Source organism: Oncorhynchus clarkii, unplaced genomic scaffold, assembly GCF_045791955.1.
Source record: "Oncorhynchus clarkii lewisi isolate Uvic-CL-2024 unplaced genomic scaffold, UVic_Ocla_1.0 unplaced_contig_11066_pilon_pilon, whole genome shotgun sequence".
In the NCBI taxonomy this organism is placed as follows: Eukaryota; Metazoa; Chordata; class Actinopteri; order Salmoniformes; family Salmonidae; genus Oncorhynchus; species Oncorhynchus clarkii.
Genome location: NW_027257967.1, coordinates 38,210 through 54,844, shown reverse-complemented (window position 1 = coordinate 54,844; position 16,635 = coordinate 38,210). Strand labels below are relative to the sequence as shown.

Sequence of the window (16,635 nt, the reverse complement as noted above, 5' to 3'; positions counted from 1 at the left end):
ACCTGAGGGGAATGGCATCTAAAACAATTTCAAAAATCTTTAGGTTTTACCTTGTCAAAATGCTAAAAAAAATAAATAAAAAAAATCCTTATAACTGAGTAACAGACCCCTCTGCATTTACCCGTTGGTGTGTATTGTCACACACCTTGTCCATTGGGGAAACGTGTTGGATTGCGTCATCAGTCGACTGCGCAGGAAGCAAAGCGACTGATGTTCTGAACGTGGCCTTTCCCTTTTCCTGCGCATGCGCAGAAAGGCCGCCGAGCCAAAATGACAGCTCTCTCCTCTTGTCTCTGTGGGAAGTCGACACAGCTGGTTGATTTCTGGACACTTCAAAATGGGAAGGAATACAACATTATTCAGATATTTGCATGGAATGTAATGACTATATATATATAGTTTCTGAAATATTAATGTTTTTGTTGTAGTATCCGGTTAATGTCTTCATGTCATTTGAGTTGACAGTGTCTTAGGTAGCTTGTTTGGGTTTTTTTTTTGTCTATAAGCAAGCTAACTGTTAGCTAGCTACACGTTAGCTTTTACGAGAAGGCCAGACTTGTCTTTATTTGCTGTAACCTAATTCACATGAACTAGTTAGCTACCCCTTTTACACAGGGAATAAATTAGCTATTACATACCGTCGTGTTTGCTCTGTGTTTTGTTTATTTTCAAACTCTTGATTCTCTCTTAAGTGATCGCATTTATTTTTATTTTTATTTTTTTGGACAATAAGGACGCAAGTAACGTTTTTATTTTATTTACTGTTTACTAGTCTTAGTTTCCTACCTTTTGGCTCTCGGACACTTTGTTGATCTTTATTTTATGTATTGAGGTATCGGGTCAAATTGCTTTTTTCCCCACCATGTTTCTGGAAGGCGGTGTGTTGCTTTGGGCCAGTTTCTACGGTACAAAACTCTTTAAAAAAAACACAAACCAACAAACAAGTGATTTCAGTCCATTTGACAACTCACAATCAGCATGTTTTTTTTTTGTTCTTCCCCTTCCGACGCGTTAGATATTAACATTTAGCTACATTAAAAACTCAGCGACCTCCATTGAACTTGCTCTGTGTCATTTTGGACAGCTTGTTGAGTTCCCTCTTACATATGATCCGTTTGGTGTCTGGGGACATCGAGTGAACCCGGCTGTGTCCCTTTTCGTTTCCACCATGTCTTGTGTACATTATAAATTCTCATCTAAACTCAACTACGACACGGTCACTTTCGATGGCCTGAACATCACTCTGGCCGACCTGAAAAGACAGATCATGGGTCGAGAGAGACTCAAAGCTGTCGACTGCGGCCTACAAATCACCAACGCACAAACTAAAGAAGGTAAGAAAGTAGTTTCATCATCTGTGTTTTGTTTTTTAAAGGAAGACATTTTTATTTATCTTAACTAAGTTAAATCACTTGGGATGTCAAAGCTGCCGACAGCTGTTGCTACCTAGTTATTAGCTAAGAACACATTTGTCCAGTGACGGAAAGCCCCCCCCAAATCAGACATTTTTAAAACTTTTATGAAATGTATAATGTCATGTTATTGAGTTCTTCGTGTTGAATATATATATATAATTTTCTTCCCGTAACACCTATATAGTCCTGATCTACCATCACTTTATCAGACAAAACACACGTGTTGTGTTTGACTGTCCTGTTGCTGCTAACTGCTAACTAGCTACTTTCTAACTAACCAGGTTACTGCTTCAACCTCGGATCACAGCTAGGTAGCTTTTTATTTTACTTAGCTAACTAGTAAGTTGGTTGACGAGCTATAGCTCAAATGCAGGGGCTTTCCGTGCCGTTTGCTGATGCTGAACCCCCATCGGGAAGCAGCACATATCGGGGCCTGGACGGAAATCCTAACGTTAAATAAGGTGAGCTAGTGTCAACCACAGGGATCAATAATCACCAATAAACTAGTGTCAACCACAGGGATCAATAAGCACCAATAAACTAGTGACAACCACAGGGATCAATAAGCACCAATAAACTAGTGTCAACCACAGGGATCAATAAGCAACCAATAAACTAGTGACAACCACAGGGATCAATAAGCACCAATAAACTAGTGTCAACCACAGGGATCAATAAGCACCAATAAACTAGTGACAACCACAGGGATCAATAATCACCAATAAACTAGTGACAACCACAGGGATCAATAAGCACCAATAAACTAGTGTCAACCACAGGGATCAATAAGCACCAATAAACTAGTGTCAACCACAGGGATCAATAATCACCAATAAACTAGTGACAACCACAGGGATCAATAAGCACCAATAAACTAGTGACAACCACAGGGATCAATAATCACCAATAAACTAGTGTCAACCACAGGGATCAATAAGCACCAATAAACTAGTGACAACCACAGGGATCAATAAGCACCAATAAACTAGTGACAACCACAGGGATCAATAATCACCAATAAACTAGTGTCAACCACAGGGATCAATAAGCACCAATAAACTAGTGTCAACCACAGGGATCAATAAGCACCAATAAACTAGTGACAACCACAGGGATCAATAATCACCAATAAACTAGTGTCAACCACAGGGATCAATAAGCACCAATAAACTAGTGTCAACCACAGGGATCAATAAGCACCAATAAACTAGTGACAACCACAGGGATCAATAAGCACCAATAAACTAGTGTCAACCACAGGGATCAATAAGCACCAATAAACTAGTGTCAACCACAGGGATCAATAAGCACCAATAAACTAGTGACAACCACAGGGATCAATAAGCACCAATAAACTAGTGTCAACCACAGGGATCAATAAGCACCAATAAACTAGTGTCAACCACAGGGATCAATAAGCACCAATAAACTAGTGACAACCACAGGGATCAATAATCACCAATAAACTAGTGTCAACCACAGGGATCAATAATCACCAATAAACTAGTGTCAACCACAGGGATCAATAATCACCAATAAACTAGTGTCAACCACAGGGATCAATAAGCACCAATAAACTAGTGTCAACCACAGGGATCAATAAGCACCAATAAACTAGTGACAACCACAGGGATCAATAAGCACCAATAAACTAGTGTCAACCACAGGGATCAATAAGCACCAATAAACTAGTGACAACCACAGGGATCAATAATCACCGTCGGGAACCCGTTTCGAATGAAGAGGTCTTGACAGCCAGACAACCACTGTGGTTCCTGGTCAAATGGGGCCCGGTAAATATGTTTTTGTGACGGGGCTTGAATAGAGAAGAGGGTCAGTGGGTTTGAGCCGTTTCGTTGAAGGGAAATGTTCATTTTATATGCATTTATTTTATTTTATTTGGCCCTACCTGTAAGGTTCCATCATCCACAAAACCCCTTTATTTCAGCCCAGGTGGTTGGCTTGGGTGCTGGCATGGTGGGGTTAGGCCTAGTCAGGGAGTCTGGTTCCTCTTATGGTTTCTTCCTTCTACTGTGAACTGCTTGCTCTTTGGGGGGGGTTGAGGCCAGTGTACTTTAAAAACACTTCCTGACAACCATGAATGTAAAACGTCATATGTAAATTGAATAGATAAGATGGATTGATTTTATATTAGATATAGATATCTAGGATGGCGCCCGGGGAACTAGATATCTGGGATGGCGCACCGGGGGACTAGATATCTGGGATGGCGCACCGGGGGACTAGATATCTGGGATGGCGCACCGGGGGACTAGATATCTGGGATGGTGGACCGGGGGACTAGATATCTGGGATGGCGCACCGGGGGACTAGATATCTGGGATGGCGCACCGGGGGACTAGATATCTGGGATGGCGCACCGGGGGACTAGATATCTGGGATGGCGCACCGGGGGACTAGATATCTGGGATGGCGCACCGGGGGACTAGATATCTGGGATGGCGCACCGGGGGACTAGATATCTGGGATGGCGCACCGGGGGACTAGATATCCGGGATGGCGCACCGGGGGACTAGATATCCGGGATGGCGCACCGGGGGACTAGATATCCGGGATGGCGCACCGGGGGACTAGATATCTGGGATGGCGCACCGGGGGACTAGATATCTGGGATGGCGCACCGGGGGACTACCAACAGACAGACCAGTAATTCCCTCGTCTCTGATCTGTAGAATACAAAGACGACGAGGCCCTGATATCCAAGAACTCCTCTGTCATCATCAGAAGAATACCCATCGGAGGAGTCAAGGCTTCAAGCAAGATGTATAACATGTGAGTACATATATACACAGTGTAGTCACCTGGCCTGTAGTCACCTGGCCTTAACCCAGCCTGTAGTCACCTGGCCTTAACCCAGCCTGTAGTCACCTGGCCTGTAGTCACCTGACCTTAACCCAGCCTGTAGTCACCAAGCAAGATGTATAACATGTGAGTACATATATACACAGTGTAGTCACCTGGCCTTAACCCAGCCTGTAGTCACCAAGCAAGATGTATAACATGTGAGTACATATATACACAGTGTAGTCACCTGGCCTGTAGTCACCTGGCCTTAACCCAGCCTGTAGTCACCTGGCCTTAACCCAGCCTGTAGTCACCTGGCCTGTAGTCACCTGGCCTTAACCCAGCCTGTAGTCACCTGGCCTTAACCCAGCCTGTAGTCACCTGGCCTTAACCCAGCCTGTAGTCACTTGACCTTAACCCAGCCTGTAGTCACCTGGCCTTAACCCAGCCTGTAGTCACCTGGCCTGTAGTCACCTGACCTTAACCCAGCCTGTAGTCACCTGGCCTTAACCCAGCCTGTAGTCACCTGGCCTGTAGTCACCTGACCTTAACCCAGCCTGTAGTCACCTGGCCTTAACCCAGCCTGTAGTCACCCAGCCTGTAGTCACCTGACCTTAACCCAGCCTGTAGTCACCTGGCCTTAACCCAGCCTGTAGTCACCCAGCCTGTAGTCACCAAGCAAGATGTATAACATGTGAGTACATATATACACAGTGCATCGAGGACTCCCTGGTGGTCTAAGGTCGCTGAGTCTCAGTGCAAGAGGGGGGTCAATACAGTCCCTGGTTCGATTCCAGGCTGTATCACATCCGGCCGTGATTGGGAGTCCCATAGGGTGGCGCACAATTAGCCCAGCGTCGTCCGGGTTTGACCCGGGGGTAGGCCTTCATTGTAAATAATAATTTGTTCTGAACTGACTTGCCTAGTTAAATTAAAGGTTAAATTAAATATTTATTTAAAAAAATCAGGAACTATACAAACCCATTTTCCCCACATTTTGTTTAAAACTTTTCAGCCCCGTTCTAAAATGTATTAAATATTTTTGTCCTCCATCAATCTGCCCCATAATGACATCACAGTACCCCATAATGACATCACAGTACCCCATAGTGACATCACAATCTGCCCCATTGTGACAAAGCGAAAACAGGTATTTAGAAATATTTGCAAATGTATTAAAAAATAATATTTACATAATTATTCAGACCCCTTTGCTATGAGACTTGAAATTGAGCTCAGGAGCATCCTGTTTCCATTGATCATCCTTGAGATGTTTCTACAACTTGATTGGAGGTCCACCTGTGGTAAATTCAACTGATTGGACATGATTTAGAAAGGCACACACCTGTCTATATAAAGGTCCCACATTTGACAGTTCATGTCAGAGCAAAAACAAAGCCACGAGGTCGCAGGAATTGTCGGTAGAGCTCCGAGACAGATCTTTGCATTGTCTCAATCCTGGAGAAGGGCATGTCAGAGCAAAAACCAAGCCATGAGGTCGAAGGAATTGGGAATTATCCGTAGAGCTCCGAGATAGGATTATGTCGAGAGACAGATCTGGGGAAGGGTACCAAAACATTTCTGCAGCATTGAAGGTCCCCAAGAACACAGTGGCCTCCATCATTCTGAAATGGAACAAGTTTGGAACCACCAAAGACTCTTCCTAGAGCTGGCTGCCCGGCCAAACTGAGCAATCGGTGGAGAAGGGCCTTGGTCAGGGAGGTGACTGAGAACCTGATGGTCACTCTAACAGAGCTCCAGAGTTCCTCTGTGGAGATGGGAGAACCTTCCAGAAGGACAACCATTTCAACAGCACTCCACCAATCAGGCCTTTATGGTAGAAAGGCCAGACAGAAGCCACTCCTCAGTAAAAGGCACATGACAGCCTGCTTGGAGTTTGCCAAAAGGCACCTAAAGGACTCTCAGACCATGAGATACAAGGTTCTCTGGTCTGAAACCACGATTGAACTCTTTGGCCTGAATGCCAAGCATCACATCTGGAGGAAACCTGGCACCATCCCTACGGTGAAGCATGGTGGTGGCAGCATCATGCTGTGGGGATGTTTTTCAGCGGCAGGGACTGGGAGACTAGTCAGGATCGAGGGAAAGATGAACGGAGCAAAGTACAGAGAGATCCTTGATGAAAACCTGAATCGGAGTGCTCAGGACCTCAGACTGGGGTGAAGGTTCACCTTCCAACAGGACAATGACCCTAAGCACACAGCCAAGACAACACGGAAGTGGCTTCGGGACAAGTCTCTGAATGTCCTTGAGTGGCCCGGCCAGAGCCCAGACTTTGAAGCCGATCGAACATCTCTGGAGAGACCTGAAAATAGCTGTGCAGTGACGCTCCCCATCCAACCTGACAGAGCGTGAGAGGATCTGCAGAGGAGAATGGGAGAAACTCCCCCAAATACAGGTGTGCCAAGCTTGTAGCGTCATCAACGTACCGAGTAAAGGCTCTGAATGCTTATGTAAATTATATTTCAGTATTTATTTTTAATACTTTTACCAAAATGTCTAAAACCTGTTTTTGCTTTGTTATTGTGATGTCATTATGGGGTGTTGTGATGTCATTATGGGGTGTTGTGATGTCATTATGGGGTATTGTGTATAGATACATTTTTTGAATAAGGCTGTAACGTAACAAAAATATCGAAGTCAAGGGGTCTGAATACTTTCTGAATGTACTGAAAATACATTTTAATAGCAGGACACTGTAAAGTCCATTATTCCCCTGAAGAGTAGGAATTAGCCTTTTTTTTTTAGAAGGTTTTTGAATTCTAAGCAACCTGCATACACGTTGTTTTGATGTACAATAGACCCAACAATTGCTACTGTAGTAGGTCAACGCTGTGTGCAGGAATGCGTTGGTGGGCATTGTGATGCTCATGTGAAGTTCCTTTATCGGCGTCAGACCAATGCCTACTTCTCACTTTTACATTTCCATGGATTGTCCCTGGCTCTGCATTTGTTATAAAGAAGCAAAGGGTGAAAAGATGTTTCAAATGAAAACCAAGATGGCTGCCGTCAAAAACCAAGATGGCTGCCGTCAAAAACCAAGATGGCTGCTGTCAAAAACCAAGATGGCTGCTGTCAAAAACCAAGATGGCTGCCGTCAAAAACCAAGATGGCTGCCGTCAAAAACCAAGATGGCTGCCGTCAAAAACCAAGATGGCTGCCGTCAAAAACCAAGATGGCTGCCGTCAAAAACCAAGATGGCTGCCGTCAAAAACCAAGATGGCTGCCGTCAAAAACCAAGACGGCTGCCGTCAAAAACCAAGACGGCTGCCGTCCAAAACCAAGATGGCTGGACACTAGTTAGACACTGGTTACACAAACCTAATGACTGGACACTAGCAAACAGTAGTACACAAGTATAAACACCATGGGACCACGCAGCCATCATACCGCTCAGGAAGGAGACGCGTTCTGTCTCCTAGAGATGAACGTACTTTGGTGCGAAAAGTGAAAATCAATCCCAGAACAACAGCAAAGGACCTTGTGAAGATGCTGGAGGAAACAGGTACAAAAGTATCTATATCCACAATAAAATGAGTCCTATATCAACACAACCTGAAAGGCCACTCAGCAAGGAAGAAGCCACTGCTCCAAAACCACCATAAAAAAGCCAGACTACGGTTTGCAACTGCACATGAGGACAAAGATCGTACTTTTTGGAGAAATGTCCTCCGGTCTGATGGAACAAAAACAGAACTGTTTGGCCATAATGACCATCGTTATGTTTGGAGGAAAAAGGGGGAGGCTTGCAAGCCGAAGAACACCATCCCAACCGTGAAGCACGGGGGTGGCAGCATCATGTTGTGGGGGTGCTTTGCTGCAGGAGGGACTGGTGCACTTCACAAAATAGATGGCATCATGAGGACGGAAAATTATGTGGATATACTGAAGCAACATTTCAAGACATCAGTTAAAGCTTGGTTGCAAATGGGCCTTCCAAATGGACAATGACCCCAAGCATACTTCTAAAGTTGTAGCAAAATGGCTTAAGGACAACAAAGTCAAGGTACTGGATTGGACATCACAAAGCCCTGACCTCAATCACATAGAACATTTGTGGGCAGAACTGAAAAAGCAAAGAGGCCTACAAACCTGACTCAGTTACACCAGCTCTGTCAGGAGGCCTACAAACCTGTCTCAGTTACACCAGCTCTGTCAGGAGGCCTACAAACCTGACTCAGTTACACCAGCTCTGTCAGGAGGCCTACAAACCTGACTCAGTTACACCAGCTCTGTCAGGAGGCCTACAAACCTGACTCAGTTACACCAGCTCTGTCAGGAGGCCTACAAACCTGACTCAGTTACACCAGCTCTGTCAGGAGGCCTACAAACCTGACTCGGTTACACCAGCTCTGTCAGGAGGCCTACAAACCTGACTCAGTTACACCAGCTCTGTCAGGAGGACTACAAACCTGACTCAGTTACACCAGCTCTGTCAGGAGGAATGGGCCAAAATTCACCCTACTTATTGTGGGAAGCTTGTGGAAGGCTACCTGAAACATTTGACCCAAGTTTAACAATTTAATGCTACCAAATACTAATTGAGTGTATGTAATCTTCTGACCCACTGGGAATGTGATGAAAGAAATAAAAGCTGAAATAAATCATTCTCTCTACTATTATTCTGACATTTCACATTCTTAAAATAAAGTGGTGATCCTAACTGACCTAAGACAGGCACATAGTTTGAAGCACAATAGACCAACCATAGCTACTGTAGGGGTTACAGACCAATGCCTATTTCTCACTTAAAACAGTTCCTGATGTGGCATCAAGTGATGATGGAAGCAGTGGGCCCCAGATCATTTATCTAGATTCGTTACTTCCTGATGATGGAAGCAGTGGGCCCCAGGTCATTTGTCTAGATTAGTTTCTTCCTGATGTTGGAAGCAGTGGGCCCCAGATCATTTATCTAGATTCGTTTCTTCCTGATGATGGAAGCAGTGGGCCCCAGATCATTTATCTAGATTCGTTACTTCCTGATGATGGAAGCAGTGGGCCCCAGATCATTTATCTAGATTAGTTTCTTCCTGATGTTGGAAGCAGTGGGCCCCAGATCATTTATCTAGATTCGTTACTTCCTGATGTTGGAAGCAGTGGGCCCCAGATCATTTATCTAGATTTGTTTCTTCCTGATGTTGGAAGCAGTGGGCCCCAGATCATTTATCTAGATTCGTTTCTAAGTGAGGAGCTCTGGATTGTTTGTGTGACTGAGAACTGAGAACTGTGTCAGTTAAGATATTCAAATAAGGGACGTTGGACCGCAGCTCTGCTCTCTCACACCTGCTGCTGGGGGATGTGGTGCCTTAGGGGGTGGTGCTGTAGGGGGTGTGGTGCTGTAGGGGGTGTGGTGGTGCTGCGGGGATGTGGTGCCTTAGGGGGTGTGGTGCTGTAGGGGGTGTGGTGCTGTAGGGGGTGTGGTGGTGCTGCGGGGATGTGGTGCCTTAGGGGGTGGTGCTGTAGGGGGGGTGGTGCTGTAGGGGGTGTGGTGCTGTAGGGGGTGTGGTGCTGTAGGGGGTGTGGTGGTGCTGCGGGGATGTGGTGCCTTAGGGGGTGTGGTGCTGTAGGGGGTGTGGTGGTGCTGTAGGGGGTGTGGTGCTGTAGGGGGTGTGGTGGTGCTGTATGGGGTGTGGTGGTGCTGTAAGGGGTGTGGTGCTGTAGGGGGTGTGGTGGTGCTGCGGGGGTGTGGGGGTGTGGTGCCTTAGGGGGTGTGGTGCCTTAGGGGGTGTGGTGCTGTAGGGGGTATGGTGCCTTAGGGGGTGTGGTGCCTTAGGGGGTGTGATGCTGTAAGGGGTGTGGGGCTGTAGGGGGTGTGGTGCTGTAAGGGGTGTGGTGCTGTAGGGGGTGTGGTGTTGTAGGGGGTGTGGTGCCTTAGGGGGTGTGGTGCTGTAAGGGGTGTGGGGCTGTAGGGGGTGTGGTGTTGTAAGGGGTGTGGGGGTGTGGTGCTGTAGGGGGTGTGGTGCCTTAGGGGGTGTGGTGCCGTAGGGGGTGTGGGGGTGTGGTGTTGTAGGGGGTGTGGTGTGGTGCTGTAAGGGGTGTGGGGGTGTGGTGTTGTAGGGGGTGTGGTGCTGTAGGGGGTGTGGTGCTGTAAGGGGTGTGGGGGTGTGGTGTTGTAGGGGGTGTGGTGCTGCTGTAAGGGGTGTGGTGCTGCTGGGGGTGTGGTGCTGCTGGGGGTGTGGTGCTGCTGCAGGGGGTGTGGTGCTGCAGGGGGTGTGGGGCTGCAGGGAGTGTGGTGCTGCTGGGGGTGTGGTGCTGCTGGGGGTGTGGTGCTGCTGGGGGTGTGGTGCTGCAGGGGGTGTGGGGGTGTGGTGCTGCTGGGGGTGTGGTGCTGTAAGGGGTGTGGTGCCGTAGGGGGTGTGGTGCCTTAGGGGGTGTGGTGCCTTAGGGGGTGTGGTGCCGTAGGGGGTGTGGGGGTGTGGTGTTGTAGGGGGTGTGGTGTGGTGCTGTAAGGGGTGTGGGGGTGTGGTGTTGTAGGGGGTGTGGTGCTGCTGTAAGGGGTGTGGTGCTGCTGGGGGTGTGGTGCTGCTGGGGGTGTGGTGCTGCTGGGGGTGTAGTGCTGCTGGGGGTGTGGTGCTGCTGGGAGTGTGGGGGTGCTGCTGGGGGTGTGGGGGTGCTGCAGGGGGTGTGGGGGTGTGGTGCTGCAGGGGGTGTGGTGCTGCTGGGGGTGTGGTGCTGCTGGGGGTGTGGGGCTGCAGGGGGTGTGGTGCTGCAGGGAGTGTGGTGTTGCTATGGGTGTGGTGCTGCTGGGGGTGTGGTGCTGCTGGGGGTGTGGGGGTGCTGCTGGGGGTGTGGGGGTGCTGCTGGGGGTGTGGGGGTGCTGCAGGGGGTGTGGGGGTGTGGTGCTGCTGGGGGTGTGGTGCTGCAGGGGGTGTGGGGGTGTGGTGCTGCAGGGGGTGTGGTGCTGCTGGGGGTGTGGTGGTGTGGTGCTGCTGGGGGTGTGGTGCTGCTGGGGGTGTGGTGGCAGGTCTGGTTTGGGGGTAACAGACACACGACAGGTCTGGGGGTAACAGGCACACGACAGATCTGGGGGTAACAGGCACACGACAGGTCTGGGGGTAACAGGCACACGACAGGTCTGGGGGTAACAGGCACACGACAGGTCTGGGGGTAACAGACACACGACAGGTCTGGGGGTAACAGACACACGACAGGTCTGGGGGTAACAGACACACGACAGGTCAGACGTGTCGGTTTTTGGAATTTCAGGCTCAAACAAGTTGTGAATCCTGCTTTTATTTTTCTAGACTGACTATTTTAAACTTGGACGTGTGTCTGTCTGGAGAAGAGCGTCTGAATGACCAACATGAATTTAACTCTCTCTCTCTTTCTCCTCTCTCTCTGTCCTCTCTCTCTCTGTCCTCTCTCTCTCTGCCCTCTCTCTCTGTCCTCTCTCTCTGTCCTCTCTCTCTCTGCCCTCTCTCTCTGTCCTCTCTCTCTCTGTCCTCTCTCTCTCCTGTCTCTCTCTCTCTGTGTGTTCCAGTGAGCGTTTTTCAGAACAGAATCACTTCCCCGTTCAGAACCTCCCCGTCGGATCCTCCAAAGGAGATCGTTCTTCAGAACACTGTCACTTTTCCATTGGATCCTCCAAAGGAGTATGTAACGAATACACACACACACACACACACACACACACACACACACACGTGTGTGAAATGTCTTGTCATACCATTCTAGTGTTGTCTTGTTTTTTTAAAACTACAGTACCAGTCAAAAGTTTTGAACACACCTCAAGGGTTTTTATTTTCTACATTGTAGAATAATAGTGAAGACATTAAAACGATCAACTAACACATATGGAATCATGTAGTAACCAAAAAAATAAATAGATTTTAGTAGCCTTCTTGATGACAGCTTTTTCACACTCTTGGCATTCTCTCAACCAGCTTCATGAGGTAGTCACCTGGAATACTTTTCCAACAGTCTTGGAGGAGTTCCCACATGTTTTTATATATTTTCACCTTCATTTAACCAGGTCGGCCAGCTGAGAACAAGTTCTCATTTACAACTGAGACCCTGACCAAGATAAACCAAAGCAGTGCGACACAGATAACGACACAGAGTTACACATGGAGTAAACATAGTCAGTCAATAACACAATAGAACAATCTATGTCCAGTGTGTGGAAATGTAGGGAGGTAAGGCAATAAATAGGCCATAGAAGCGAAATCATTACCATATAGCAATTAAACACTGGAGTGATAGATGTGCAGGAGATTCATGTGCAAGTAGAGATACTGGGGTGCAAAGGAGCAAATAAATAACAATATGGGGATGAGGTAGTTGGGTGGGCTATTTACAGATGGGCTATGTATGCTTGGGGATGAGGTAGTTGGCTGAGCTATTTACAGATGGGCTATGTATGCTTGGGGATGAGGTAGTTGGGTGGGCTATTTACAGATGGGCTATGTATGCTGAGCACTTGTTGGCTGCTTTTCCTTCACTCTGCGGGTCCAACTCATCCCAAACCATCTCAACTGGGTTGAGGTCGGGGGATTGTGGAGACCTGGTCATCTGATGCAGCACTCCATCACTCTCCTTCTTGGTCAAGTAGCTCTTACACAGGCTGGAGGTGTGTTCTGGGTCATTGTCCTGTTGATAAACCAACGTAGTCCCACTAAGTGCAAACCAGATGGAATGGTGTATCACTGCAGAATGCTGTGGTAGCCATGCTGGTTAAGTGTGCCTTGAACACAGGATGTTAGCATGTGTGCTAACACCTATACAATTAGCAAGTCACACAGGATGTTAGCATGTTGCTAACACCTATACAAGAAGCAAGTCACACAGGATGTTAGCATGTTGCTAACACCTATACAAGAGGCAAGTCACACAGGATGTTAGCATGTTGCTAACACCTATACAAGAAGCAAGTCACACAGGATGTTAGCATGTTGCTAACACCTATACAAGAAGCAAGTCACACAGGATGTTAGCATGTTGCTAACACCTATACAAGAAGCAAGTCACACAGGGTGTTAGCATGTTGCTAACATAAACTGGAGGAGGGGGATTAGACGCCCGTGAAACTGGAGGAGGGGGATTAGACGCCCGTGAAACTGGAGGAGGGGGATTAGACGCCCGTGAAACTGGAGGAGGGGGATTAGACGCCCGTGAAACTGGAGGAGGGGGATTAGACGCCCGTGAAACTGGAGGAGGGGGATTAGACGCCCGTGAAACTGGAGGAGGGGGATTAGACGCCCGTGAAACTGGAGGAGGGGGATTAGACGCCCGTGAAACTGGAGGAGGGGGATTAGACGCCCGTGAAACTGGAGGAGGGGGATTAGACGCCCGTGAAACTGGAGGAGGGGGATTAGACGCCCGTGAAACTGGAGGAGGGGGATTAGACGCCCGTGAAACTGGGGGAGGGGGATTAGACGCCCGTGAAACTGGAGGAGGGGGATTAGACGCCCGTGAAACTGGGGGAGGGGGATTAGACGCCCGTGAAACTGGAGGAGGGGGATTAGACGCCCGTGAAACTGGGGGAGGGGGATTAGACGCCCGTGAAACTGGAGGAGGGGGATTAGACGCCCGTGAAACTGGAGGAGGGGGATTAGACGCCCGTGAAACTGGGGGAGGGGGATTAGACGCCCGTGAAACTGGAGGAGGGGGATTAGACGCCCGTGAAACTGGAGGAGGGGGATTAGACGCCCGTGAAACTGGGGGAGGGGGATTAGACGCCCGTGAAACTGGGGGAGGGGGATTAGACGCCCGTGAAACTGGAGGAGGGGGATTAGACGCCCGTGAAACTGGGGGAGGGGGATTAGACGCCCGTGAAACTGGAGGAGGGGGATTAGACGCCCGTGAAACTGGAGGAGGGGGATTAGACGCCCGTGAAACTGGGGGAGGGGGATTAGACGCCCGTGAAACTGGAGGAGGGGGATTAGACGCCCGTGAAACTGGGGGAGGGGGATTAGACGCCCGTGAAACTGGAGGAGGGGGATTAGACGCCCGTGAAACTGGAGGAGGGGGATTAGACGCCCGTGAAACTGGAGGAGGGGGATTAGACGCCCGTGAAACTGGAGGAGGGGGATTAGACGCCCGTGAAACTGGGGGAGGGGGGATTAGACGCCCGTGAAACTGGAGGAGGGGGATTAGACGCCCGTGAAACTGGAGGAGGGGGATTAGACGCCCGTGAAACTGGAGGAGGGGGATTAGACGCCCGTGAAACTGGAAGAGGGGGATTAGACGCCCGTGAAACTGGGGGAGGGGGATTAGACGCCCGTGAAACTGGGGGAGGGGGTACTCTTTTAAAAAACATATTTTTACAAAGACCTAATTTAATGTCACTAAGACTTTTTGGGATGTTTTATGAAATGAACTGGTCCCTTTTTTTGTAAATCATTAATTTGTTCTGAAGGTAAAAAAAATAAATAAAAATGATTAGGTTGTTTGGGGACTTTCATTTCTAATGGTCCTTTTCATGTCTCATTACCAAGCTGACGTGTGTTTATTCATGTCTCATTACCAAGCTGACGTGTGTTTATTCATGTCTCATTACCAAGCTGACGTGTGTTTATTCATGTCTCATTACCAAGCTGACGTGTGTTTATTCATGTCTCATTACCAAGCTGACGTGTGTTTATTCATGTCTCATTACCAAGCTGACGTGTGTTTATTCATGTCTCATTACCAAGCTGACGTGTGTTTATTATGGCAATGTCTGTTCCAGTGTTTCATAACTGACTAGTTAATACCATCAACACGGTTTTGACAGTAGATATCTAGCTCGTGTGTTACTCTACACTGTGTGTGTGTGTGTGTGTGTGTGATGGAGCAGTAATCTGATTTTTGTCTCAAACAGATTGATGATCATGCTTCATCAATATCACTGGCCCAACTTTCAAAGGTAAACTATATATTCTCTCCTTCTCTTCTCTCCTTCTCTCCTTCTCTCCTCTTCTCTCCTTCTCTCCTTCCCTTCTCTCCTTCTCTCCTCGTCCCTTCTCTCCTTCTCTCCTTCCCTTCTCTCCTTCTCTCCTCTCCTTCTCTCCTCTCCTTCTCTCCTCTCCTTTCCTTCTCTCCTCTTCTCTCCTTCTCTCCTTCCCTCCTTTCCTTCTCTCCTCTTCTCTCTCTTTTCTCTTAAAACAGTTAAGTTGGATTGAAACTAAGTGTTAAAAAAACCTTGTTTTTAAAAAGTGATGTTGACTGACTTGGTTGTAATGATATTAATTGGTGGTTTTGATTTTGATGTGATTTGTTTACTGTCCCTGGTCATGTAAAGAGATTTCTCTCTGTCTTTTTAGTCTGAAGGAGACGCACACTTGCTGCTGCTTACACTCGTACGTTACACACACACACACACACACACTCGTACGTTACACACACACACACACACACACTCGTACGTTACACACACACACACTCGTTCGTTACACACACACACACACACACACACTCGTACGTCACACACACACACACACTCGTACGTCACACACACACACTCGTACGTTACACACACCCACACACACTCGTTCCCGAACACGCATCCTGAAGAATGAAGCGTTCGCCTCGTTTTTTTCCCTTCTTCTTCTTCTCTCTCTAAATGAAGACTCAACGGGTTGTTTTATTTATTGATTTATTTTTTGCTCATACATGACCTTTCACCCCTAGGACACTAATTTATAAAACAAACCTGTTATCAATCTCGATTTCAAAACTTATTGAAGCCCATGTAACAACTTTTTTTAAAAACATTTCAACTTGCCAAATCCTCTCTACTGCACCATGCTTTGTCACCACACTGTGTTTTTGAAGAGATTAACTTTATATAAATATATATATATATATATATAACATTTAGCAGATGTAATTTATCCTCAAATATGTCGTTTGCTGAAGTAAAACACAAACCTACACGGACGTGTTTCTTGGCTGAACCCTTCTGTTGATGTTGTGATGGGACTGATTTTGTTATTGTTCGTTTATATATATATATATATATTTATACCCTGTGACGTTCAACCAGAGAACAGCATTTACTGCTTTTAATGGTGTTAACGGGCTTGTAATGACAGTCAGCTGTTAGAAGGACTGTGTTTTGATTGGGTAGCTGGAATGTGGGAGTGTGAATGTTTTATCCAATAAAACTTGGCAAACGTCTCTGAGACCCCTGACCATTTATGCGTGTAGCTGTGATTGGGTAGCTGGAATGTGGGAGTGTGAATGTTTTATCCAATAAAACGTCTCCTAGACCCCTGACCATTTATGCGTGTAGCTGTGATTGGGTAGCTGAAATGTGGGAGTGTGAATGTTTTATCCAATAAAACGTCTCCTAGACCCCTGACCATTTATGTGTGTTGCTGTGATTGGGTAGCTGGAATGTGGGAGTATGAATGTTTTATCCAATAAAACGTCTCCTAGACCCCTGACCATTTATGCGTGTAGCTGTGATTGG

At 47.4% G+C, this 16,635-nt stretch overlaps 1 protein-coding gene across 2 annotated transcripts in view; it reads left to right on the top strand.

Annotated features, from left to right (window-relative positions):
* Nucleotides 1–264: 264 nt before the first annotated feature.
* Nucleotides 265–16,635, top strand: part of LOC139394308 (E3 ubiquitin-protein ligase RBBP6-like) — a 47,615-nt gene continuing 31,244 nt past the window's right edge. For both annotated transcript variants that reach the window (XM_071142347.1, XM_071142346.1), the window contains exons 1-4: nt 265–1,334; nt 4,109–4,208; nt 11,722–11,833; nt 15,043–15,087. In XM_071142347.1, coding sequence (XP_070998448.1) covers nt 1,169–1,334; nt 4,109–4,208; nt 11,722–11,833; nt 15,043–15,087 — 423 coding nt within the window. In that variant the 5' untranslated portion in view covers nt 265–1,168. The remainder of the gene's footprint in view (nt 1,335–4,108; nt 4,209–11,721; nt 11,834–15,042; nt 15,088–16,635) is intronic.